The 20,424-nt window shown below is 39.8% G+C and overlaps 1 protein-coding gene across 4 annotated transcripts in view; it reads right to left on the bottom strand.

Moving 5' to 3' along the window:
- Window positions 1-6,765, bottom strand: part of phactr4a (phosphatase and actin regulator 4a) — a 40,120-nt gene extending 33,355 nt beyond the window's left edge. For 2 of the 4 annotated variants that reach the window (XM_039819857.1, XM_039819858.1), the window contains exons 1-3: window positions 6,432-6,764; window positions 5,452-5,543; window positions 1,357-1,472 (exon numbers count right to left, since the gene is read on the bottom strand). Coding sequence is in view for 2 of the 4 variants with exons in the window: in XM_039819856.1 (XP_039675790.1) it covers window positions 1,357-1,372 (16 nt within the window). In the remaining 2 variants the exon portion in view is untranslated. Of the gene's footprint in view, window positions 1-1,356; window positions 1,473-5,451; window positions 5,544-6,431 lie in introns of all 4 variants that reach the window. The other 2 variants (XM_039819856.1, XM_039819855.1) reach the window with 2 other exon arrangements.
- Window positions 6,766-20,424: the final 13,659 nt, after the last annotated feature.

The following is a 20,424-nucleotide window of genomic DNA, read 5'->3' as shown; positions in this document are numbered from 1 at the left end:
GGTGTGGCTACATCATGACGCTAACAGGGAAGGGTCCAAACAGCAGTATCAGACTGCACTTTGGAATGTCAAACGATCCTAGAGAACAAACTGGTAAAACCAAACCTGTGTGACTGAATAGGCTGCACAATGTGTACACTGCAGCATAAAAGGGAGAGTGTAGCCTGGCATGCAAGTATTTGACCTACTTATCAGCTGGACTAGGCCAAGGTTTTATGGATTTATAAAGCACAGTTTCTCTGTGAATTCAGCTTTAAAATGTAGTCGAGATAAAAGTAAAGTACAATAAACCAATATTAGTTACATTTAGCTACAAAATGTAGGACTGTAGTCAACCAAAAGAAAAATTTTGGTCGACTGAAATTCCACCTATTCTTCAACCAATCCGTTGGTCGATGGGAAAAAAGAAATTTGACCGAGTGCACCCTATCTGGTAGCACAGCGTGATGTCCTGAGGGCAGCGTATTTTTTTAAATGCTTTGCAATGGGAGCGCCACAGGAGCGTGACAGGACGCAGAGTGTCTATTCTGCGCTGAGCGCTGCACATTTGAAGTTTTTTTTCTAGTCGCGGCGAGTTGACAAAAAGTCACCTTTCACAGTCACCCAGCCGTCCAATCACAGAGGAGGAGGGGCGGGACAAATAGGCTTTTTACTTCCGCAGAAGTAAACCATTAAGCGTGTAAAATTGACTGGCGCTTTGCACACAATACTACGGTACTTTGTTGTGTGACGTAATTCCCGAGAGGCTGCCTTGTGGGCGGCTCTGCGATGCGCACATACACAGGGACCAGAGCAGACAGCGGAGCAGAATTGCACACGAAATGCGAAGTATAAACATCAGGCCACTTACGTAAGCTATGGCGAAAGCTCTGCGTGGAGCCTTCGCACAACCATAAAACAAGAATAGTGCAGCTTCACTGCTGAACAGCAAAAAAAAAAAATGTCCCACGTACTGTCCCGGTCAGGACCGGACAAGTGGGAGGCGGAGTTCACCGTGTGCAAAGCTGGCACATATGTTTCAGTGTCTTTATTATTTATCATATTATATTGAAAAGGTATTATGAGATATTTTGCTGAAGCTGGATTTTCTAACACATATCACATATTTATTTATTTTAAAAGAGGGCTATTATTTTGTTACAGATTTTATTTTATAACAGAAGTTATTTATGCACCATTGAGGCATAATAAAGCATGTTCATTAACCTTTGAGAAGCCTGTCTGGGTTTATCTCCAGGCCGGGCCGAGTGTCCTCTTTTTTGGAAATTAAAATATGGTCACCCTAGCCCAACCTATCGACCCGCCGTCCAGAAGACGTCAGGCCTAAGAAAATGTTGTCTTGTTGGACCAACTTACTTCTACTGAAGATCATTGGTCGTCGATAAACTCTTCCCCAGAAACGCTGTCCTTGCTGATTGGCTGCAACTTCTGGTTCCAGCCGGGAAAACTAGGCAGCAAAATGATGACGGCACCTGTAAAATATACAAACAGACAGGAACGTAAAACAGGAGGACACAAAGTCAAACACAACTTCAGCCTGAAAACATGCTTGAGTTTATTAGCTCAGATCCCTGACAGGAGACGGTCATTGCCATAGACAACTAGTTCAATACCTCAAATGCAAACTCAACTCTGCCTTGAACTTCAAATCAGCTAGTTTCAGCTGCATTCTAACGGCAGACAACCCTCTGCCTGGTCAGCTCTGGTTCAGTCCAACAGGTTTGACAAGTCTTTGGCTACAGTATAATGTACACAGCACATGCTCAACAGCTGCAGGCGGGACTACATGTCTGTACTGTACACCACTTCAAATGATCCATTTTAATGTCCACTACTCTAGTATGTAGCCTATGTCACTGCTTCATATCATCCTGAGGTTGTCCTCGATGTTTCCACAGGAATACAGTTATCTTACTTTTTACTTGAAAATAATGTAATTGCTCACAGCAGGAAATGTTTTTATTAAAATGCGGTAAAATAAAATAAAGTGACTTAGATCAGGAAACTGAGCTCCTGGTACAGTAAAAACCGCACTCGGAAAAAAATGTTTCCGACAGGGAATTAGAAAATGTGGTGCAATAAGTAGGCCGATTACTGTCAACAGGGCCTGTGTAAAAGAAAAACTGATAAAACTACAGTTACTGAACACAAATACTGTCGTTTGTATTGTTGTGTCTGGATATCTATGGCATAACTTACTCTAAATAGACAAAATATCTGAGCTAATTAACAATGATAGCCCTATTTGCTTTAGTTTATTTGCTTACCATTTTAAAAAAGCCTTAATGTATGTATTATTCATTGCGCCAATCTGCCTATAAAGAGAGAGAAGTTGATACGCACTTGAAGTCACAAATAATTCACTAGATAAAGTTCAGCACCGCTGCAACCCAATTCTGTTCTCAGATATCTTCCTAGTGCACTGGGCCCAGTCGAGCTGGTGCAGGCAGGCAGCAGGGCCAACACAGGGGAGTTAATGTGTGCCGTTGTGAGCAAACAAGCCAGTAAACTAGAGCAGCTGAGCTAGGAGACTCATACCCGCATTCTAATGCTGAAGCCCTCAGGACACCACATGGACACGTACAAACACACCAACAGTTGAGGAGCAAATAGCCCGGCCCACGAGATTCCTTATGTTTAGTATTAAGTCACTGCTTCCATGTTGGCTTTGTCAATCAAGCCCACCTGAAATACCTGGGTATTAGGGCTGGGCGATATTAGGTGTGGGGGGGGAATCAATACAGCATAGTATCGCAATATTTTCCGTTGCAATGCTGTATTGATACACAGATGCAAAGTATCGATCTATAATTATATATGTGTTGGTCAGTTTGTCTGATCCCATTTTGTAGCAATAACATTTAAGTGAGATAAACAAAGAATTTATCTTTTTAGATAAAACAGATGTCGACAAATGTTCCTTTTGGGAGACATAATTTGAAAATGGGAATTTTGGAAAAAAGGTAATAAATTGAAATAAATAACGAAAAAAAAAAAAATCGTGATATGTGATTTTCTCATATATATATATATATATATATATATATATATATATATATATATATATATATATATATATAAAAAATACCACATTATTGATGATTATTATCGTGATATGTGAGAAAATCACATATCACGATTTTCTTGACCAAATACATCCCTATCGATATTGCGACGATATTGTAGGGTTGACAATTGGTCCTTTCACAAAATATTTTTTCCAATGAGATTTTAGATAAATAATCATCAATAATGTGGTATTTTTTTTATATATATATATATTTATTTCAATTTATTACCTTTTTTCCAAAATTCCCATTTTCAAATTATGTCTCCCAAAAGGAACATTTATATTTATATTTATATATATATATATATATATATATATATATATATATATATATATATATATATATATATATATATATATATTTATTTATTTATTTATTTATTTATTTATTTATTTATATATATATATATATATATATATATATATATGTTAAAATGTATGCACCAAAAAATTGTGTGATGTTAAAAAGAATCTGCAATTCTGCAAATGATAATCCATCAAAATGTTTCACAACAGACTTTCTGAGAAAATTGAGTTAGTATGTGCTTGTTATCAACTTAGACAATGTAATTGTATATCACGATATACAATCACAATATGAGTCCATTGAAAGTAGGGCTGGGCAATATATCAATATTATATCGATACTGTGATATGAGACTAGATATCGTCTTAGATTTTGAAGAATCGTAATATCATTACATGGTAAGTTTAGTCTTTTCTTGGTTTCAAAGGCTACATTACAGTAAAGTGATGAGTCAGTTCTGAACTTCACAGACTGTTGTAACTGTTCTATTATTTGCCTTTAACCACTTAGTCATTATATCCACATTACTAATGATTATTTATCTAAAATCTAAATGTGAAAATATTTTGTGAAAGCACCAGTTGTCAACCTTACAATATCGTCGCAATATCGACATTGAGGTATTTGGTCAAAAATGTTGTGATATCTGATTTTCTCCATATTGCCCAGCCCTAATTGAAAGACGATAAATTATCATATTGAATTATCGCCCAGCCCTACTTGGTATTAATCAACACTGAGTACAGTTTACAGAAGAGGACTGGGAGGTTTTCTGGTTTGGTAACAGGATCTGACAGCAGTATTTCAGTATTTTCACATGAGTGCCAGTGTACACCTTTTGTTTTTTTTAAGGTGAGCCCTTAGACCTTTCTCTTTTGTAATAATATTAGCAATCCAAACTGTAAGCGAACCTTGTTAATGTAGATTTGACTCAGCTCTAATGGAACCAAAGTGCTGTTTTATAACAGATTGTGTTGCCTTAGCAAAGCAATAATAACCGCTGAGATTGCTAAATGATGAATGATACACTTTAAGAACTGTCAGAGATATTTCATACTCTAGATGACATGCTAAATAGGTACTGTATGATTCCTTTAAGAAGTTAATGTTTCAAATCAGCTGTGCTCTGTCTGCACTGCACTGGTAGTTCATACATTTTACACAATCCTGTTTGTTCTCGGTTAGCTCCCAGTTAGCTCATTAAGAACTCCCAGTTCATCTGATAAAAGGACGGAGCCCTGCAGAGCTGAGGGGAGTACAATCAGCCATTGGGCCAAGTTCATTCTGCAGACTTGGCAATCACTGAATAAAGAACCAAGCTGGAATTTGTTTGGGAGAGAGCTGCTTGGATCTCAATGAGCCACTGTCACCAGCAGGCTGATAATGACACACAAATCTGATTACATAAGTCCCACACGGACCCACAGTACTCAAATGCTCACACAACTCCATCTGAATACAGTACATCGGCTTTCTGTTGATTAATATTATACCAACCATAGTAGCTTATTTTATCAAATTCAGCAACTTTTACAGTTTGTTTGTTTCCAATCTCAGTATTGCCTAAATGTCAGGGCATAGCTCTTCCGAGGATGCAAAATGCTGTTAGTTATAGTTTTAGAAATATATTTAATTTGTATCTAGATTCAGATCACATGTGCGAGATATTTTTTCTTCATGTGCAGTAGTAAAAGAGAAAATAGAGACAGGATTAGAAATTCCCATACGAAAGTGTTAAGAACTCATTCCTGGATATACACCAAAAACTTGTTCCCATGCAAAAGGCCTACCTTTCTAACACATTTAATTCAAAAATGTGAACACGTTTTCGCGACATACTTCTCACTATCAGAAAATTGGATTGAAAGGATTACCTCTTTGGCTAAAGTACAGATTATCTCCAGCGTACAACAGTTGGATAGCTGCCACCGTAGGTGTTATTGTGAACAAGATTAAAGTTACGAGCCATGGTAGGTGTCCATTTCCCACCATCCGAAGCCTTTGAAAAATCAGTGCCAATCCCCTGCAACATATCACCAACACTATCTCAAACTCATTCCAAAATGCCACTCACCTTTATATTAACTAGATTAAGATCAAATTTACCAACACCTCCTCGGCTGGATAAACGAAGTGTAATCCCTGTCAGATGCAACAATCCACTATCTGTGTAGAAAGCACAATAACATGACTGACCTGATTACAATGCTGCCTGCTTGCCTATCTAGAACAGATACAATAAACTGCAGCTCCCTTTGTCTTTTCTTTTTAAGAGTCTGTGATGTCCTATAGGGCGTATTACCGCATTCAGTCGGTACTAAAAACACTGGGTGCTTGTTGGAACAAGTAGACTGGCATGTCAATGGAATGCAGTGGAATGCTTCACAGTGAGGCAAGTTGCTGAGAGTTTACACCTGAAGCCTCACTCCAATCTTTACAATGTAATATAATGCTGCAGTCGCCATGTACAGGTCTAAGGGGTTAGTGACGCATCAAATGCAAATGTACTCAGTTAGAAGAATACAATTTTAAATTAAAAATAAATATAGGTTTCAACATACACAAAGTGGTTACGTGTCTTGAAAACAACAAACAGCCAACTCAGCTGCCACGATAAGTTATAATGGTATGGATAAGTAAGGTATTTTACACAGCATCGCCCTAGAAAACGTTACATGTTGACCAACAAGCTAACATCAGACAGGTACAGGTAACGTTAGCAGATAACAGATGCTAATTGGGGAAAGTTAAGACAGCCTGTAACACAGTCTGAAAACAGTCATTGTCACTTATTTTCGGTCTCCCTGTGCATTTGTCCTTTCTAAATTGTCCAACCAAAACGAGGTTTTGGAGCTAAAGAAAGAAGCGCATTACAAGAGCACTGACATAATGCTAATCCTTGGCTGCTGCTAGCTAAAGTTAAGTTAGAGTCAGCAACAGGTAGCTCCCGTCCCTTTGCTTTAGCATTAGCTTTGTCAGCTAACGTAAATTAGCTTATACTTGTTCCAGCTCAAAAAGACCTAGCTATGTATCATGATGCTCAGAGCTACTCACCTTTTCTTGCAACCGGCCAATTCGTGTTGAGGTGTATCAAAAAGGCAGTAGACGTGGTTTTCCTGTATCTCGTTATATCTCGACACTGATGAGCTACTTTTGACACTTGTCGTTGCTGTCCATAACAGGGAGAAAGCAAGGCGGAACTAGCTTCACCAACTACATTTTGACCCAAATTAAGTCACAAAAAGTAACTTTCTGGAGCGGGCGGAGCAAGAAACATACAAGCATCGCCTGAATTTTACACAAAATGCTAAGAGAACCGTGAAATGCTGTATTGAAATGTTTGTTAACACTTTGCTGTCAAAAGGTGCTTCACGTTAAATCGGTATGGAAGGATTAAATACGGTTGCGCATGCGCACTTCTTAGCAGGGTGGCTGCTGCTCCCCCCCCTTCTAGAGAGCAGGAATTACGTGACCGACTGAGCTCTCTGAATGTGTTGCAAATGACATTTCTTTGTGATGGTTTGGTAAAGAATGTGACTATAGCAAGAAATAATAATATATATTATATATGAAGGTATGGTTAAGGATTGGCCACTAAAACACTTTGGTGAGAGGTAGGGAAAGACTGTTATCATGGTTACAGTCAAGCGGTCCCATAAACTTTGTCCCCTTTCACCTGATTTTGTCACTATTTGTAATGACAACTTTTACCAAGATGTTTTGAGGAAAATGTGTTGCCTTGAATAGAGGTTAAAAACAATGAATTGTTTTGATAAAGTTAATTTGCTGTATTCAATCCTATAAAGATCAAATTATGACAAATGATAGCCTATAATATACAAGATATATCCGATATATTCATTTTTGTCGAACTTATTTTTCACTTTTAGCACAGTCGTAATGAGTATGCCACACGCATTTCAAGAACATAATGCTTGTATGTGACAAATAAAACCCTTGAACCCTTGCACATGAATATTCAGACAGAATGTCACTTTTATTAACATTATATATAATTATATATAATCTCTTTCATGATCTGCTCAAGACTACGCACGCTGCCATGCACTGCCATGCACAACTGACAGACTGAGAAATTGCCAGGGCCATACAACTCTACAATGCTTCACAAAAGGGAAGAGGAGAGATAGACTTCTCGGCATAGTCTGTCTGCCTCTCCTTCCTCTCCACCACTTCCACTACCTCCTATAACAACAGTTATGTACTGACTGTCCACTGGCCCACTGTTTACTGCTTTCACTGTTTACTGGCTATATTAGCCCATATGCACATCCCCTCCCTCCCTCCTTCCCCCAGCATGGACTGAGGTCTAACTCAATACTTGAACAATGGCTGTAACCCTATTACTTCAAACATCTAATATTGACTGTTGATTTGTGTCTATCCTATTGTCTATTTTATTCCCTTATAATGCCCATATTTAATGCTGTTTTTTTTTTACTTTATCCTTGCACCGCTATATAGTTTTTATATTACTATGTCTACGTCGTTTTCTTAAATTGTCCATATTTAATGCTGGTCTCTAGACTTTATCCTTTATTCACTATTGGACTTATTTGCACTACCACCATGACACACACTCTCATAGTGCACCTTACCATGCATACTGAATAACAGGGTCAGTCCCTGCCCTGTCACTGCAAGCCTCTCATGCTTATACGTCCCTTAGTACATTCATGTGGATTTTTTATTTAGTATCTTTTCTTTTATTCTCCATATTATTCATGTGGATTTATTTTATCATCCTGTTTATGATGTATGTGTAGCTTATGTTGTGTGATGTCTTTAAGCTACTGGGACCTTGAAGTTCCCCTTGGGGATCAATAAAGTATCTATCTATATATCTATCTATCTAAAATTTAGAATTGGCAGTTATCCCTTGGGGCGGCCTCTAGCTCACCCAGTAAGCGCATTCGCCCCATGTAGGCTGAGTCCTTTGCAGCGGCGCAGGCTCAAATCCGACCTGCTGCCCTTTGCTGCGTGTCATCCCCCATATCTCTCCACCTTTCCTGTCTATCCACTGTCACTATATAATAAAGGGAGAAGCCCCAAAAAAAGAAAAAAAAATTGGCAGTTATCCCAGGGTGTAATACAATTTATATATAAAAAAAGGGGTTCAATTTAAGTGCATTTTGAGTAGTAGCAAGTGTTGGTGTTAATAGTTCAAGTCCCAGTACGGACCAAGTACAGACTGTAGACTGGTAAATGGAGAGGTGCCAGTTCACCACCTGGGCACTGCTATGGTGCCCTTGAGCAAGCCACCGAACCCCCAACTTATTGGGGTGCCTGTCCATGGACAGCCCCCTCACTCTAACATCTCTCCGTATATGTATGTGTAGGTCCTCTGCATGTGTGTGTATTTCAGGCCTGTGTAACGTGTGTAACAACAGTGTAAAATGTAATTTCCCCTTGGGGGGGATCAAAAAAGTAGGTCTTCTTCTTCTTCTTCTACTAAGGAAAAATGGTCAGATGTACAGTATGTATGTATGTATGAAAAATATCAATGTGTGAAAGCCTTTTCCCACCACTGTAATGGAAATAAAAAAGAGCCTGTAAGTCATTATAATAAAAAAAACGTTCTCAAAATAATGACTTAGTACCTCATTATAATGAAGTCTTTTTTTTTGGTAAAATCACACTGGACTTTGAAATGTTATTGTCTAGCTGTTATATGTTGTATGTCTGTAACTTAGTTTTAATGTGCTGCTGCTGCTGTGCTGTCTTGGCCAGGACAACGAGAACTCTAATCTCAATGAGGGTACATACATTCTAAATTGCAATGTATCTCATTATAATGAAATACAGGATCTTTTTTCCTCACAAGGCCTTATTCTTTTCTTTTACTGATTGAAATGGGCTTTAATATCAATGCAACTGTGAGAAATATTAAAAATGGGCAAATATTTTGTACTTTGTACAAAAGTGTTCAAATGCACTATCTACATTTTAAGTTGCATTCTATGTATAATTCAACTCTGCTCTCTCTCTAAAACTTGAGTAGTCATACATCTTTCTTTCTGCAGATGGTACGCCAATCAAAAGTATTACCAGGCCTAGTGTGATCTCTTCTGGTCATTTATTGAACTGCATGGTATGAGCACAGTGCATGTTTTTGTAGACTGTAGTGTACACCATAGATCAGAGGCAGAGATTTGTCTGCCATCTACTGGGCTGGTAAAGACTCTGCCACTGAGTGCATTGACAAAGTTGTTGGACTCGTCCAACAACTCAATCCAACAATCATCTGAACAAAGCCACTCACCTAATACCAGGACTAATGACAACCAGAGCTATGGATTTCTTACATTACTATTTGCTGTTAATTGAAAATTCTTAAATTAAACTCAAACACAGAAGAAACTGAGAAAAAAATTCAGATTGTTGAATTCCAGAACAATGCGGCGATGCCAGAGCTGATACCGAAGCCGTTCAATCAGCGATAAAACTGCATGTGCCCCTTTGTTTGCCTGGTATTAGGAAGTAAACACAGCATACAGCGCTGCCTGCTGTGAGAATAGCTGCCACAGCCATTCCCAGTCTGGAGTTGTTTTCTCTGCTGAATACTCTGCTGAACAGCTCTCCATGAGAGGAACTGTTGGGTATGGTAAGGAAAAGTCACACAAAAACAAACCTGCCAGTGACCTTTAGGTGGACCCAGTCTAGTCTTACTGCCCGAGACAGGGTTTCCCACCCTCTTACTGTATTTAATTATAGTAACCCTTATATGATTTGATCCCAAAGTGTTTTTGCTGAGTTAGTGGGCAAGGCCAGCAGAGCTTTATATGACATTGGGACATATATGTTACTGTTAAAGTGCTGGGATATTAACATTGGAAAAAATGGAGGTGATATGGTTCTGACAGTAATATAATAAAAATGTATAGGCCTATATTGTTAGGTTTATGCCTTTAAAATGGCAGATGTATGGTGGCCGACGAGGGCAAATGTGCTACAAAGGCCCAAAACACTTCCATTAGTAAAAACATGCTGCAAATACAGAAACAACGCATATAGAAAAAACACACAAACCCCAAAAACACATGCAACGGAAAAACGCATTTTATCAAAATACAGCATAGAAAATCTGCTAAGAAATATAGGAAATATTGGATATGATAAAACAGCATAACGTAATTCTGCTAAATAAAACATCACATTCATTTTTAGTTTCACTTGTTTTTATTTTAAAAAGGTGCAGTAGGTAAGCTTTATAAAAAGAACTTTCTGTCACATTTGCTGAAACTGACCCTATGTTTGAGTAGAACTACATGAAGTGGGTAATAAAAAAAATAGAAAATCTGGCTCCTGTGGCACCACCTACAGCCTGTAGTGCAATTTGCAAAGATCCACCTTATATTTGCATAAATTATTAATATTTTCTTTTGGTTATATTTACACAGCTAAAGACACATTTGGCATAACGGAATTTTTTTTTTTTAGGGTGTTCGTGAACGTTAGAGGACGCTCATCTGTGTTGCCAGATTTCGAGACTGTTTGTTCCTGAGATAAAGTTTTCTTCTTGATTTGTCCATCTGAAAAATACCATTTTAGTGTCACATGTTCAGGATATATATGGCTTTGACAAACAGGTCCAATATTTACTTTGGTGACTATGGGCGAAATAATCAGTCATAATCTGTGTTCACGTTCGCTTCTCCCATTGGAATCAGTACACTCAGACTAGTCTCCTAAAGAGGCGTAGCAGTGGCGAAACCCATGTGACACAGATACAGGAAGTTACTGAGTTGGGGCGTCTCAGTTCTAAACTGTCTCTGCTTTTACTTTTTGTAGCTTATCTTTGTAACTTTATGGACCTTTTTCACAGCAGACATGTTGACTTGTCATAGTAGGAAAAGTACAGCTGAAATTGATAACCTTAACGATGGTTCAATTCCATCAAGTGTCCCAGTAAGATATTTCAGTGAGTCAGCATGCACAATACCAGGGCCTCTCCTAAGTGGAATGCAGCCATCATTAATATTCTAATAAGGTTCTTTTACAATAAATGTTCTATTAAAAATACTTTTTGACATTTATATTGGCATTTATGTTCAAATAAGAGCAGTTAAAACTGTCCGGTCAAATTTGACCGAAAACAGTAAATTAAGGGGGATAGCAACAAAGTGTTTGAAGGTTAATGGTTTTGAATACACCTGTGCTTGTCCTACTAAGTCATGTCAACATGTCTGCCGTGATAAAGGTCTATTGTAGCTCTGTGTTGTTTCGGACGTGATTGTGGGCTGTGGCACCTGGACATTGGCTACAGAAACTCCCATCCTTGGATCCATTATCCAATAGGTATTGGTAATCCTGTTTAACCAATTATCCAATGACAATTGTGCCTTTGTCCATTTTGACTGATGAAGACAGTTTTGTTGGAGCTTTGGTCTGTTTGCATCAGTTCCTTTTTTCCTGGGAATTTCTTACAACTTAACTTCTTTTTAGAACCACTAAATTATATTGATCTGGACCCAGGCTTAAAAACATACAGATTTACATTATTAATCTGTTAAGGATAATGATCACAGTCGCAATACATCCTTCTGACTGACCTTACTGGTTGATCTAGTCACAGAAATACGTTCTTGAATATATATATATATTGTACATGTCCTCTTCTGTGTTTTTCATCGGGGCAGATTCATCCCATCATGGGTATGTCTCCTCTTCAAAGAATCATTTGCCAATCAGCATTGTGATCCTCAAACAGCCTCATATTTAACTCAGATACAGTGAACAAACAGAGGAAACCTGCGTCACTGAACCCTGAAAAGGCTTTCTATAAATATGCTAGATAGTCCGAGCATTTTGTGGTGAATAGAATCTGCACAATGTGTGTGCTATTTGATAGGTTACACCCACGTCTTCAAATCTATAATTAGTCAGAAGAATTATATTACAGCTTTTGTTGTCTCCATTTAAACACTCCTTTCCTGTGACAAATTTGATCAGACTATAAATTCTAACAATGATGGAAAAGGTGCTGATTTTATCTGCTCTACTCACTCAACTCTGTTGACAGATTAATAGATATCTGATATGAATGTTTTGTTGCTCTCCACAGTAAAAAAAAAACTGATTTCTATTTTTAATGTTTCAAAAAAGTCTGCATTTTCAAGTTAAAATACTTAACTTTTTCTTTTTTTATCTAACAGTGCCAGGGCCGCCAGAAGAGAAGAAGCCAAACCGTTATAACCGCAGCCTGTACATGAGCCAGACATGCAGGGGGTTACCTGGGTGCTACCAGAATGCCCAGACACTGTCATACCCACACACTGGTGCGCAGCACCCTAACCCCAGCAAACCACACGATAAGGCTGAGATAAATTTGCGCACAAAGCTATCACATATACACCACCATGCAGTGAAGGGGACAGGGGCGATTATCAGGCAGGTAAGACAGCAGTGGCTATAGAACCCTAAAATGATTCATTTAAACTAGTTAAGTCATTTGCTACAAATCATAGCTGCCTAACACCTTACTGTTCATAGGTTTACGTCAAACAGTGCAGTAAACAGTCAACCCAGATCTGGCTCCAGCTCATGCAATGGCGGGACGTTTAAAGCAACTGCAATAGAAAACATTATGACAGGCCATATACAAACACACACATACATACAGTACAGGCCAAAAGTTTGGACACACCTTCTCATTCAATGTGTTTCTTTATTTTCATGACTATTTACATTGTAGATTCTCACTTAAGGCATCAAAACTATGAATGAACACATATGGAATTATGTACTTACCAAAAAAGTGTGAAATAACTGAAAACATGTCTTATATTTTAGATTCCTCAAAGTAGCCACCCTTTGCTTTTTTTGATAACTCTGCAAACCCTTGGTGTTCTCTCAATGAGCTTCATGAGGTAGTCACCTGAAACGGTTTTCACTTCACAGGTGTGCTTTGTCAGGGTTAATTAGTGGAATTGTTTCCCTTATTAATAAAAGGGTGGCTACTTTGAAGACATGACATGTCATGACAAGACATGTTTTCAGTTATTTCACACTTTTTTGTTAAGTACATAATTCCATATGTGTTCATTCATAGTTCTGATGCCTTCAGTGAGAATCTACAATATAAATAGTCATGAAAATAAAGGTAACGCATTTGAATGAGAAGGTGTGTCCAAACTTTTGGCCTGTACTGTACATATGTGTAAAATTGCTCTGGGCTACAGGTGGCTTGAAATTCCTGCATTCAAAAAATACTGTAGAATTGGTCGATAAAAAGTCTTTAAAAAAAGTGTTCACAAAAGTTACAACAAAGTCAGCCTCGACTAACCTGCTCCCAAGCCACAATGTATCAAGAGATCCTGAGTGCTCCCTATATCAGTTCTTTATGGGGCAATGGTCTCCAGGTGTGTGCCTGCTAATGGAGAGGCAGAGGCTGGAGCTTCCCTCAAGTCTCTTATTTGACATCTCCTCACTTAAACCGGAAGTTGTTCTGGCCCTCCTTGGTGACGGGCGTCTTAACAGCTCTTATTCCTTCCCGCGAGCATCGTGGATGCCCATGCTTCCTTGGCGGGATGGACTAAGATGCGAGGAAGGGAAGCAAATGGAGGAACCATGGATGCAATTTAACTGAGATTCAGCCTTAGTCTGTCCCACTGAGGAAGCATGGGAGAGACGTGAGAAAATGATGCAAGGAGTGAGGAAACAAGGAAATGGGTTTTAGAGGGATGAGACGTCCTTTCCTCTGGAGCGTCACGTGAATTTGTCAGCTGTATGGGAAGAGTTAGCAGCGGCTTTCAGCTGCACGGCTTCCAGGAAGGCTGCTCTCTGTATCCTCGCTCATAGCTCCTCTGAGATCGCTCCTCGATCCTCGCTCCTCGGGGCAGGAATGAGAGCTTTGAGACGGCCTTCACGGAGGAGGGCCAGAAGAAGTTCCAGTTCAAGCGAGGTGAAAACCTTGAACTGTCTGGATGAATTCAGACCAACATGCTTTACTTGTTGGACCAGTCATGGGAGTATTTCCATCCATCCAGCAGAACAGAAGCACACTTACTTAAAATTAATTCATCATCATGTAACAGATAAATACCATTAGTACAGTACATAATAATAAATTAGGGTGGAGTTAATTACAGGCCAAATGACGGTGATGTGTAATTTGCATTCTTGTGTACAATAGTAGAGGTTGGACATCCTTTCCGTGGTATTGCTAATGGATCAGAGTTTCTTTCTCAACAACTCACTACTTACTACTCATAAACCTAACATAACGGTGGAAAAAGTGAAACCGCAAAAACACAAATGTGGGTTATATTTAGTAGCAAAGGTGACTCCACTGTCCTGATAATAGAGCCGCCTACACTTTCTTTGTGTCCCAGAGTGGGAAACAATAAGCACATCACTGTAAACACAGAGGCCGATTATACACTGCCGTATCACAGTTTCACTCAAACATTAGATAAGCCAATGCCAAGGAATTTTGAAAAACAGATTACGGGTGACTCATGGTAATAACCCTGATTACCGACTTTAAGAAATCTGCACGACGGGGTGACCTCTAATTCACCCAGTATCCAGTAGTATCCAGTTTATAGGCTGGGTCCTGGGCAGTGGCCTGGGTTCGAATCCCACCCACAGCCCTTTGCTGCGTGGCATCCCCTCTCTCTTCCTTTCCTATCTGTCTAAACTATCTAATAAAAAATGGCCCCCAAAGTACACTCACCCTGTGAGTACAGTCACAGCATCACCAAGACTGTCGAACCAAATATTTTACACACATTCATTTTGCTGTACCACTTCCTGCTGTGACCAGGACTTAAAGTGATGGTTCGGAATAGTTTCACCCTAGGGTCCTTTGCACCATGACCTCGAGCCAAACACCCCCCCAGAAGCTTTTTTCACCTGGGTCTAACATTGGGAGCGTTAGCGTAGAGTAGCGTTAGCCGCTGAATAGCTTAGCGCAGAGGCTAATGGATCCGAAGTGTCTCTTAACATTACCCCACTAATAATGCCCAAAATGATACCAAAGGTCTACACTAGTATATATAGGTTATGCACTCATAAAACGATGGATTGGAAAGTTTGTAAGTACACCAGAAGTTTATGTAAATAACACTTGCCTGCTGGCTTCTGCTCTCTGCTGTTGTTGTTGCTGCTGTGAGACGAGTGCTTAGGGACGTCTACAAATTACTACACCGAAAAGAGATGCAACAAAAATATTTTTTAGTTTAACTTATTTTTTAAAGTAAGTGCTGTAGTATAACTAGCAGGAGACAAGTAATAATTGAGGTAAGTTTGGAGACATTACCTTATTTAATCATTAAATTAATAAATATTTTTGTTGCATCTCTTTTCGGTGTAGTAATTTATAGATGTCCCTAAGCACTCTTACTGCCCGGTAGTAACAGCAGCAGCAGCAGAGAGCAGAGAGCAGAAGAGAGCAGGCAAGTGTTCATAAACTTCTGGTGTACTTACAAACTTTACAATCCATCGTTTTATGAGTGCATAACCTATTTGTACTAGTGTAGACGTTGGTATCATTTCGGGCATTATTAGTTGGGTAATGTTAAGAGACACTTCGGATCCATTAGCCCCTGCGCTAAGCTATTCAGCTGATAACGCTACTCTACGCTAACTCTCCCAATGTTCGACCCAGGTGAAAAAAGCTTCTGGGGGGGTGTTTGGCTCGAGGTCATGGTGCAAAGGACCCTAGGGTGAAACTACTCCGAACCATCACTTTAAACATAGGCCCGTTCGAGATGAGCTACGCCTCGCCTGTAAAGTGCAAGGGAGCAAGCAGCGGCAGCAGCCGGGGGCGGTGATGAAAAGTCGCGTCAAGTCGGACAGTTTCCAGCCGTTTCCAGCAGCCTTCAGTCTGAACACAAAGTGTTGGGTCCGGTTCTGATTTATTAAAATGTTATCAGACCTTTATAATATATCAGCTTGTACGCAGTCGCCAGTTGTTTTTATTATGACAGAGTAGCATGTAAAATGCTGTGCATGCTATCTGTTGCTGATGTTAATGTACACAGACTGTAGATGGTCTGTATTCTGAACGGATTTAGACGACTAAGCAGCACCATCAGACACAAATATGTGTTCTGTTAACAGAACAAGCCTTCAAATCAGACAAATATCAATCAAAATCTCTCCAATTAAAAAACAATGACAAGTTTTTACAAAACGTCATCGTTGATTCAATTCTGAACCAATCAGATGTTAGATCAGCTGAGAGCCAGGCGTTTCCCATCATGCCCTGGGTCTTGCAGTCGGTGGAGAGCAACTGCGGCGCCCGGCTTTAAAAACTGCGGCCGCCTCAATCTCAGGAGGTTATCGTTGCCCACGTGTGCATGACGTCAGAGCAAGTCGGGGTCAAGTCGGGGTCAAGTCGGACACAAATCAAACCGGCATGCATTGGGCGGCGATCACCGGTGATCAATTCGGCGCAGGGCTGGCTCATCTCAAACGATCCTACTGTAACGTAGCCGGATCCACTGCCACCCACAGTCCTGTCATCGCGAATGAAGGCCATCATCCTGGGCGTCCCCGCTCGATAAAGCTAAGGATGGGAGTACACCCAGAAGAGCTGGAGCATCACGGAAACTTGATAAAAAGGTTGGTCGAGGAAAGGGTGTTTGTTTTGAAGGGAGATTCCTCAGACTATAATTAGTTACCCAAAGATCTGCAGAGTGTCAGATATATTTAGGCTAGAAAAATAAAACAAAGGTGTCTGAAGTTATGGAATTTGTGAGCATGTAGATTGATAAGATCAAGATTCTAGCCAGTATCTGTAATGTTTATAAGAGAATAAACATTCCCAGCAGGGCATTCGTTTTCCCCCACATGTACAATAATGACATGTTAGTGTTGGGGACTGAGATGGAATGTACCCGTTGGTATTTACATTCCTTGGTGAACAAGGTCATTGTAATGGTTTTACCTCCCACAAATTTGGATCAACATGTTTAAACTAAAAAAAGAAAAATCCAACCAGGAGGGAAGTTGAAAAAAGGAAGAATCCTGGACACACTAAAACAAGATGAGATAGACTAATCCAGAGCAAGAACTTGTCGAAAATAAATGACTACATGAAAAACTATCCTCAATTATTTGTCTCAAGCATGTCATGTGATATGCTACTTCAGTACAAAACATATATACTATATATATATATATATATATATATATATATATATATATATATATATATATATATATATAGCAATTGTAAGTCATTGATTAGTCAATCAGCTAAATGACATGTAATGTAATGTAGACGACCGCTCTACCACCTGCTGCCCCAACGCTAGTGTAATATTTTAAATTAAAGGTGCCGTAGGTAGGATTGTGAAGATCCAGGACTTAGCCAAAAAATTTGAACATCAACAACTTCAAGTCCCTCCCCCCACAAGGGAGAATGAATGCGTGTGCATGAGCAGTGATTGACAGGCAGTTAGACCCACCCCCCCCGGCCCTGATTGGTGCATCTGAACCGGGAGCGGTGGATTTTTGCAAATCGCACTACAGGCTGTAGGTGGCGCCAGAGGAGCCGGATTCTTTTTTTTAAATGACCTGCTTCATGTAGTTCTACTGGAACATAGGGTCAGTTTCAGCAAATATGACAGAAAGTTAGTTTTATAAGTCTTACCTACTGCATCTTTAAGCTTTTGGGAAACTGTTGACTTTTATGCTACATTCAAATCCAATGAGAAACAACTCCACAGAGCCTGCATTAGCTCACTTGTACCCACCTATCCTACGCCAGGACTTCATCAGCAAATCTTCCAGTTTCTTCTTCATATTAGTGCATTAATGTATTTCTGTCATGGGACATTCATCTGTCAAACATCAATCCGACATCCACATTCATCACCTTTTAAAAACCATTCCTCACGGATTAGCGGTGATAACTTAACATGGAAAACCCCATTCTTACTGGGTTACACCTTCAGTGGCTCCGCCAGGATGATAAGAATCAATATGCAAATACTTGAATAACCTGAAGTAAAAACGATTTCCACCGAACCATCTATGGCCATCTATGGAGTGACGCTCTGTACTTGAGTATCATATGACAAAGAGCATGTTTCCAGGGGAATGGTAAGAAGGTTAATCTCTTTCCCCCGGCCAAACAAACACTGCTTTGTTAGATGAGGTGGGAGGCGAGCTCTGAGTAGGTTTAGGTCTGCACGAGTGTGGGTGTCTCCAGAAAATCAAACAAGCACTGCATACCTGTTGCCCGTTTCAGTATGATTAATGGACAGATACAAAACATCACATTGATCCACTGCTTCCTCGCTCACTCGCTCTCCCCTTTAGCTGGAAGCGGTGGGAGGGCGCAGAAGATTTATGGCCCTCATAATGGTTTAAATAGGTGAGGAAGCACTTAATAAACAACTGAGTGGATACCCCACGTGGAGGGGAATGAAGACTAGAAATTCTTATCCCATGACGCCCTCTTCGTGCAGGTGGAAATGCAAAACTGTTCCTTTTTTGGAGATTGACCAGGGGTTGAATTAGGATTTGTTATGTGGTGGGGCTCTCCCTAGGGGGTCGGAGGGTATGCCCCCGGGAAAAATTTTAGAAAAATAAACCATTAAATGGCACTTTCTGGAGAGTTTTGTGCAAAGAAATGGAGAAATTGTCTCAGTCTTGATATGTGATATATGTGTGATGATATGTGCAAAACTGCAAGGTTAAGAGCCTACTTTGCATTGTTGTAGTATCAACAGGTATTAGGGCATTTAGCATTTACATTACTGTTAATCAGTCATCACTTGATTACACACTGTATTACCTTGTTATGATATAAGAAGTGACCCATACAATGTGCCAAACAAAATGTGCCACATGAAGAGACAGTGGAGCATGACAGGAGCAACAGCTGAGAAGATTTGGGTCTGTGGTGACCAGGTCCACCTCACACAAACTTCTTCTCCCATTCTCTGTCTTTCCTACAACACACACACACACACACACACACACACACGCACATGCACACGCACAGATCATGCGACAGCGAGAACCGGTTCAACAGCTTGGTCAGCGACATAAACTCGTAGCGGCCGGTGAAGCTTCCGAGCACCGGGCTTCCACTGCTGCGAACAGGGTTTTTAGCTTTAGGAGAAGGCATTTTATCTGTTAATCCTACCGACGGCGACATTTTGGCGTTATGTAGTTGACCCGCAACTACATTATGTAGTTGACCCGCAACTACATAACGCCAAAGTGTCCACTGCGGGTGAATTGTCTGCAGTTCTGGGCGGGTTGTCGCTGTGTTCAGACTGTTATCATCTCAGCTCCGCCGAGACAAAATAGGCATGCCATTTCAAAAATCTTTCATTTATTGTCAAAAATATCATGTTTTCAAAAGCATCACTTTCATCAAATTTTATGTGACATATTTAGACTGCAAGCAGGCACATCCGGACAAACGAGCAGGCTTACGTGCCGGGGCTGAGCCCCGGAGAGCCCCAGCCCAATTTAACCCCTGGGTATTACCAAGTCATGAGTCAAGCGATGTCCTGTTGTTTTGAATACCTAACACAAAATGCATGATGTCGCTGGCGTGGAGTATTAAATATGAATCCACTATCTCCAGTTCCTGTCCTGCATTCAGAGGGGGTCCCTTCTGAACAGGAAGACCGTGGATGATGCCAAACTTAACTCACCTTTTGTCTATCTAATAAATTGTAAAACAGAACACCACATGAAAACCAAGGCACAGGCCTTCTTCAGTCACCCTGAAGGCCTGTGAGCTGCAACGCGTTGGTACATACTCTTTGCTTTATATATATATATATATATATATATATATATATATATATATATATATATATATATATATATATTATGAGTCATATTTCTGTATCTCTGTATATCTTCACTCGAGTTTCTGTGCGGGAAAGTCACCGGACGACATAATCTTCTGAACATAGTCATGCTGAGAAATACAGAGAGATGTGTAGAGCAGATAGTCTTAATTAGCTTTGTATCAACTCATTTGGCAACGGCTTGAATGCAACGGACGTTCATTAATATCAAAACGTTACGCACTACAGCTTTAACTCTA

The sequence above is a fragment of the Perca fluviatilis genome, chromosome 13 (assembly GCF_010015445.1).
Source record: "Perca fluviatilis chromosome 13, GENO_Pfluv_1.0, whole genome shotgun sequence".
In the NCBI taxonomy this organism is placed as follows: Eukaryota; Metazoa; Chordata; class Actinopteri; order Perciformes; family Percidae; genus Perca; species Perca fluviatilis.
The sequence above is the reverse complement of the archived record's forward strand: the minus strand, read 5'-3'. Positions and strand labels throughout refer to the sequence as shown.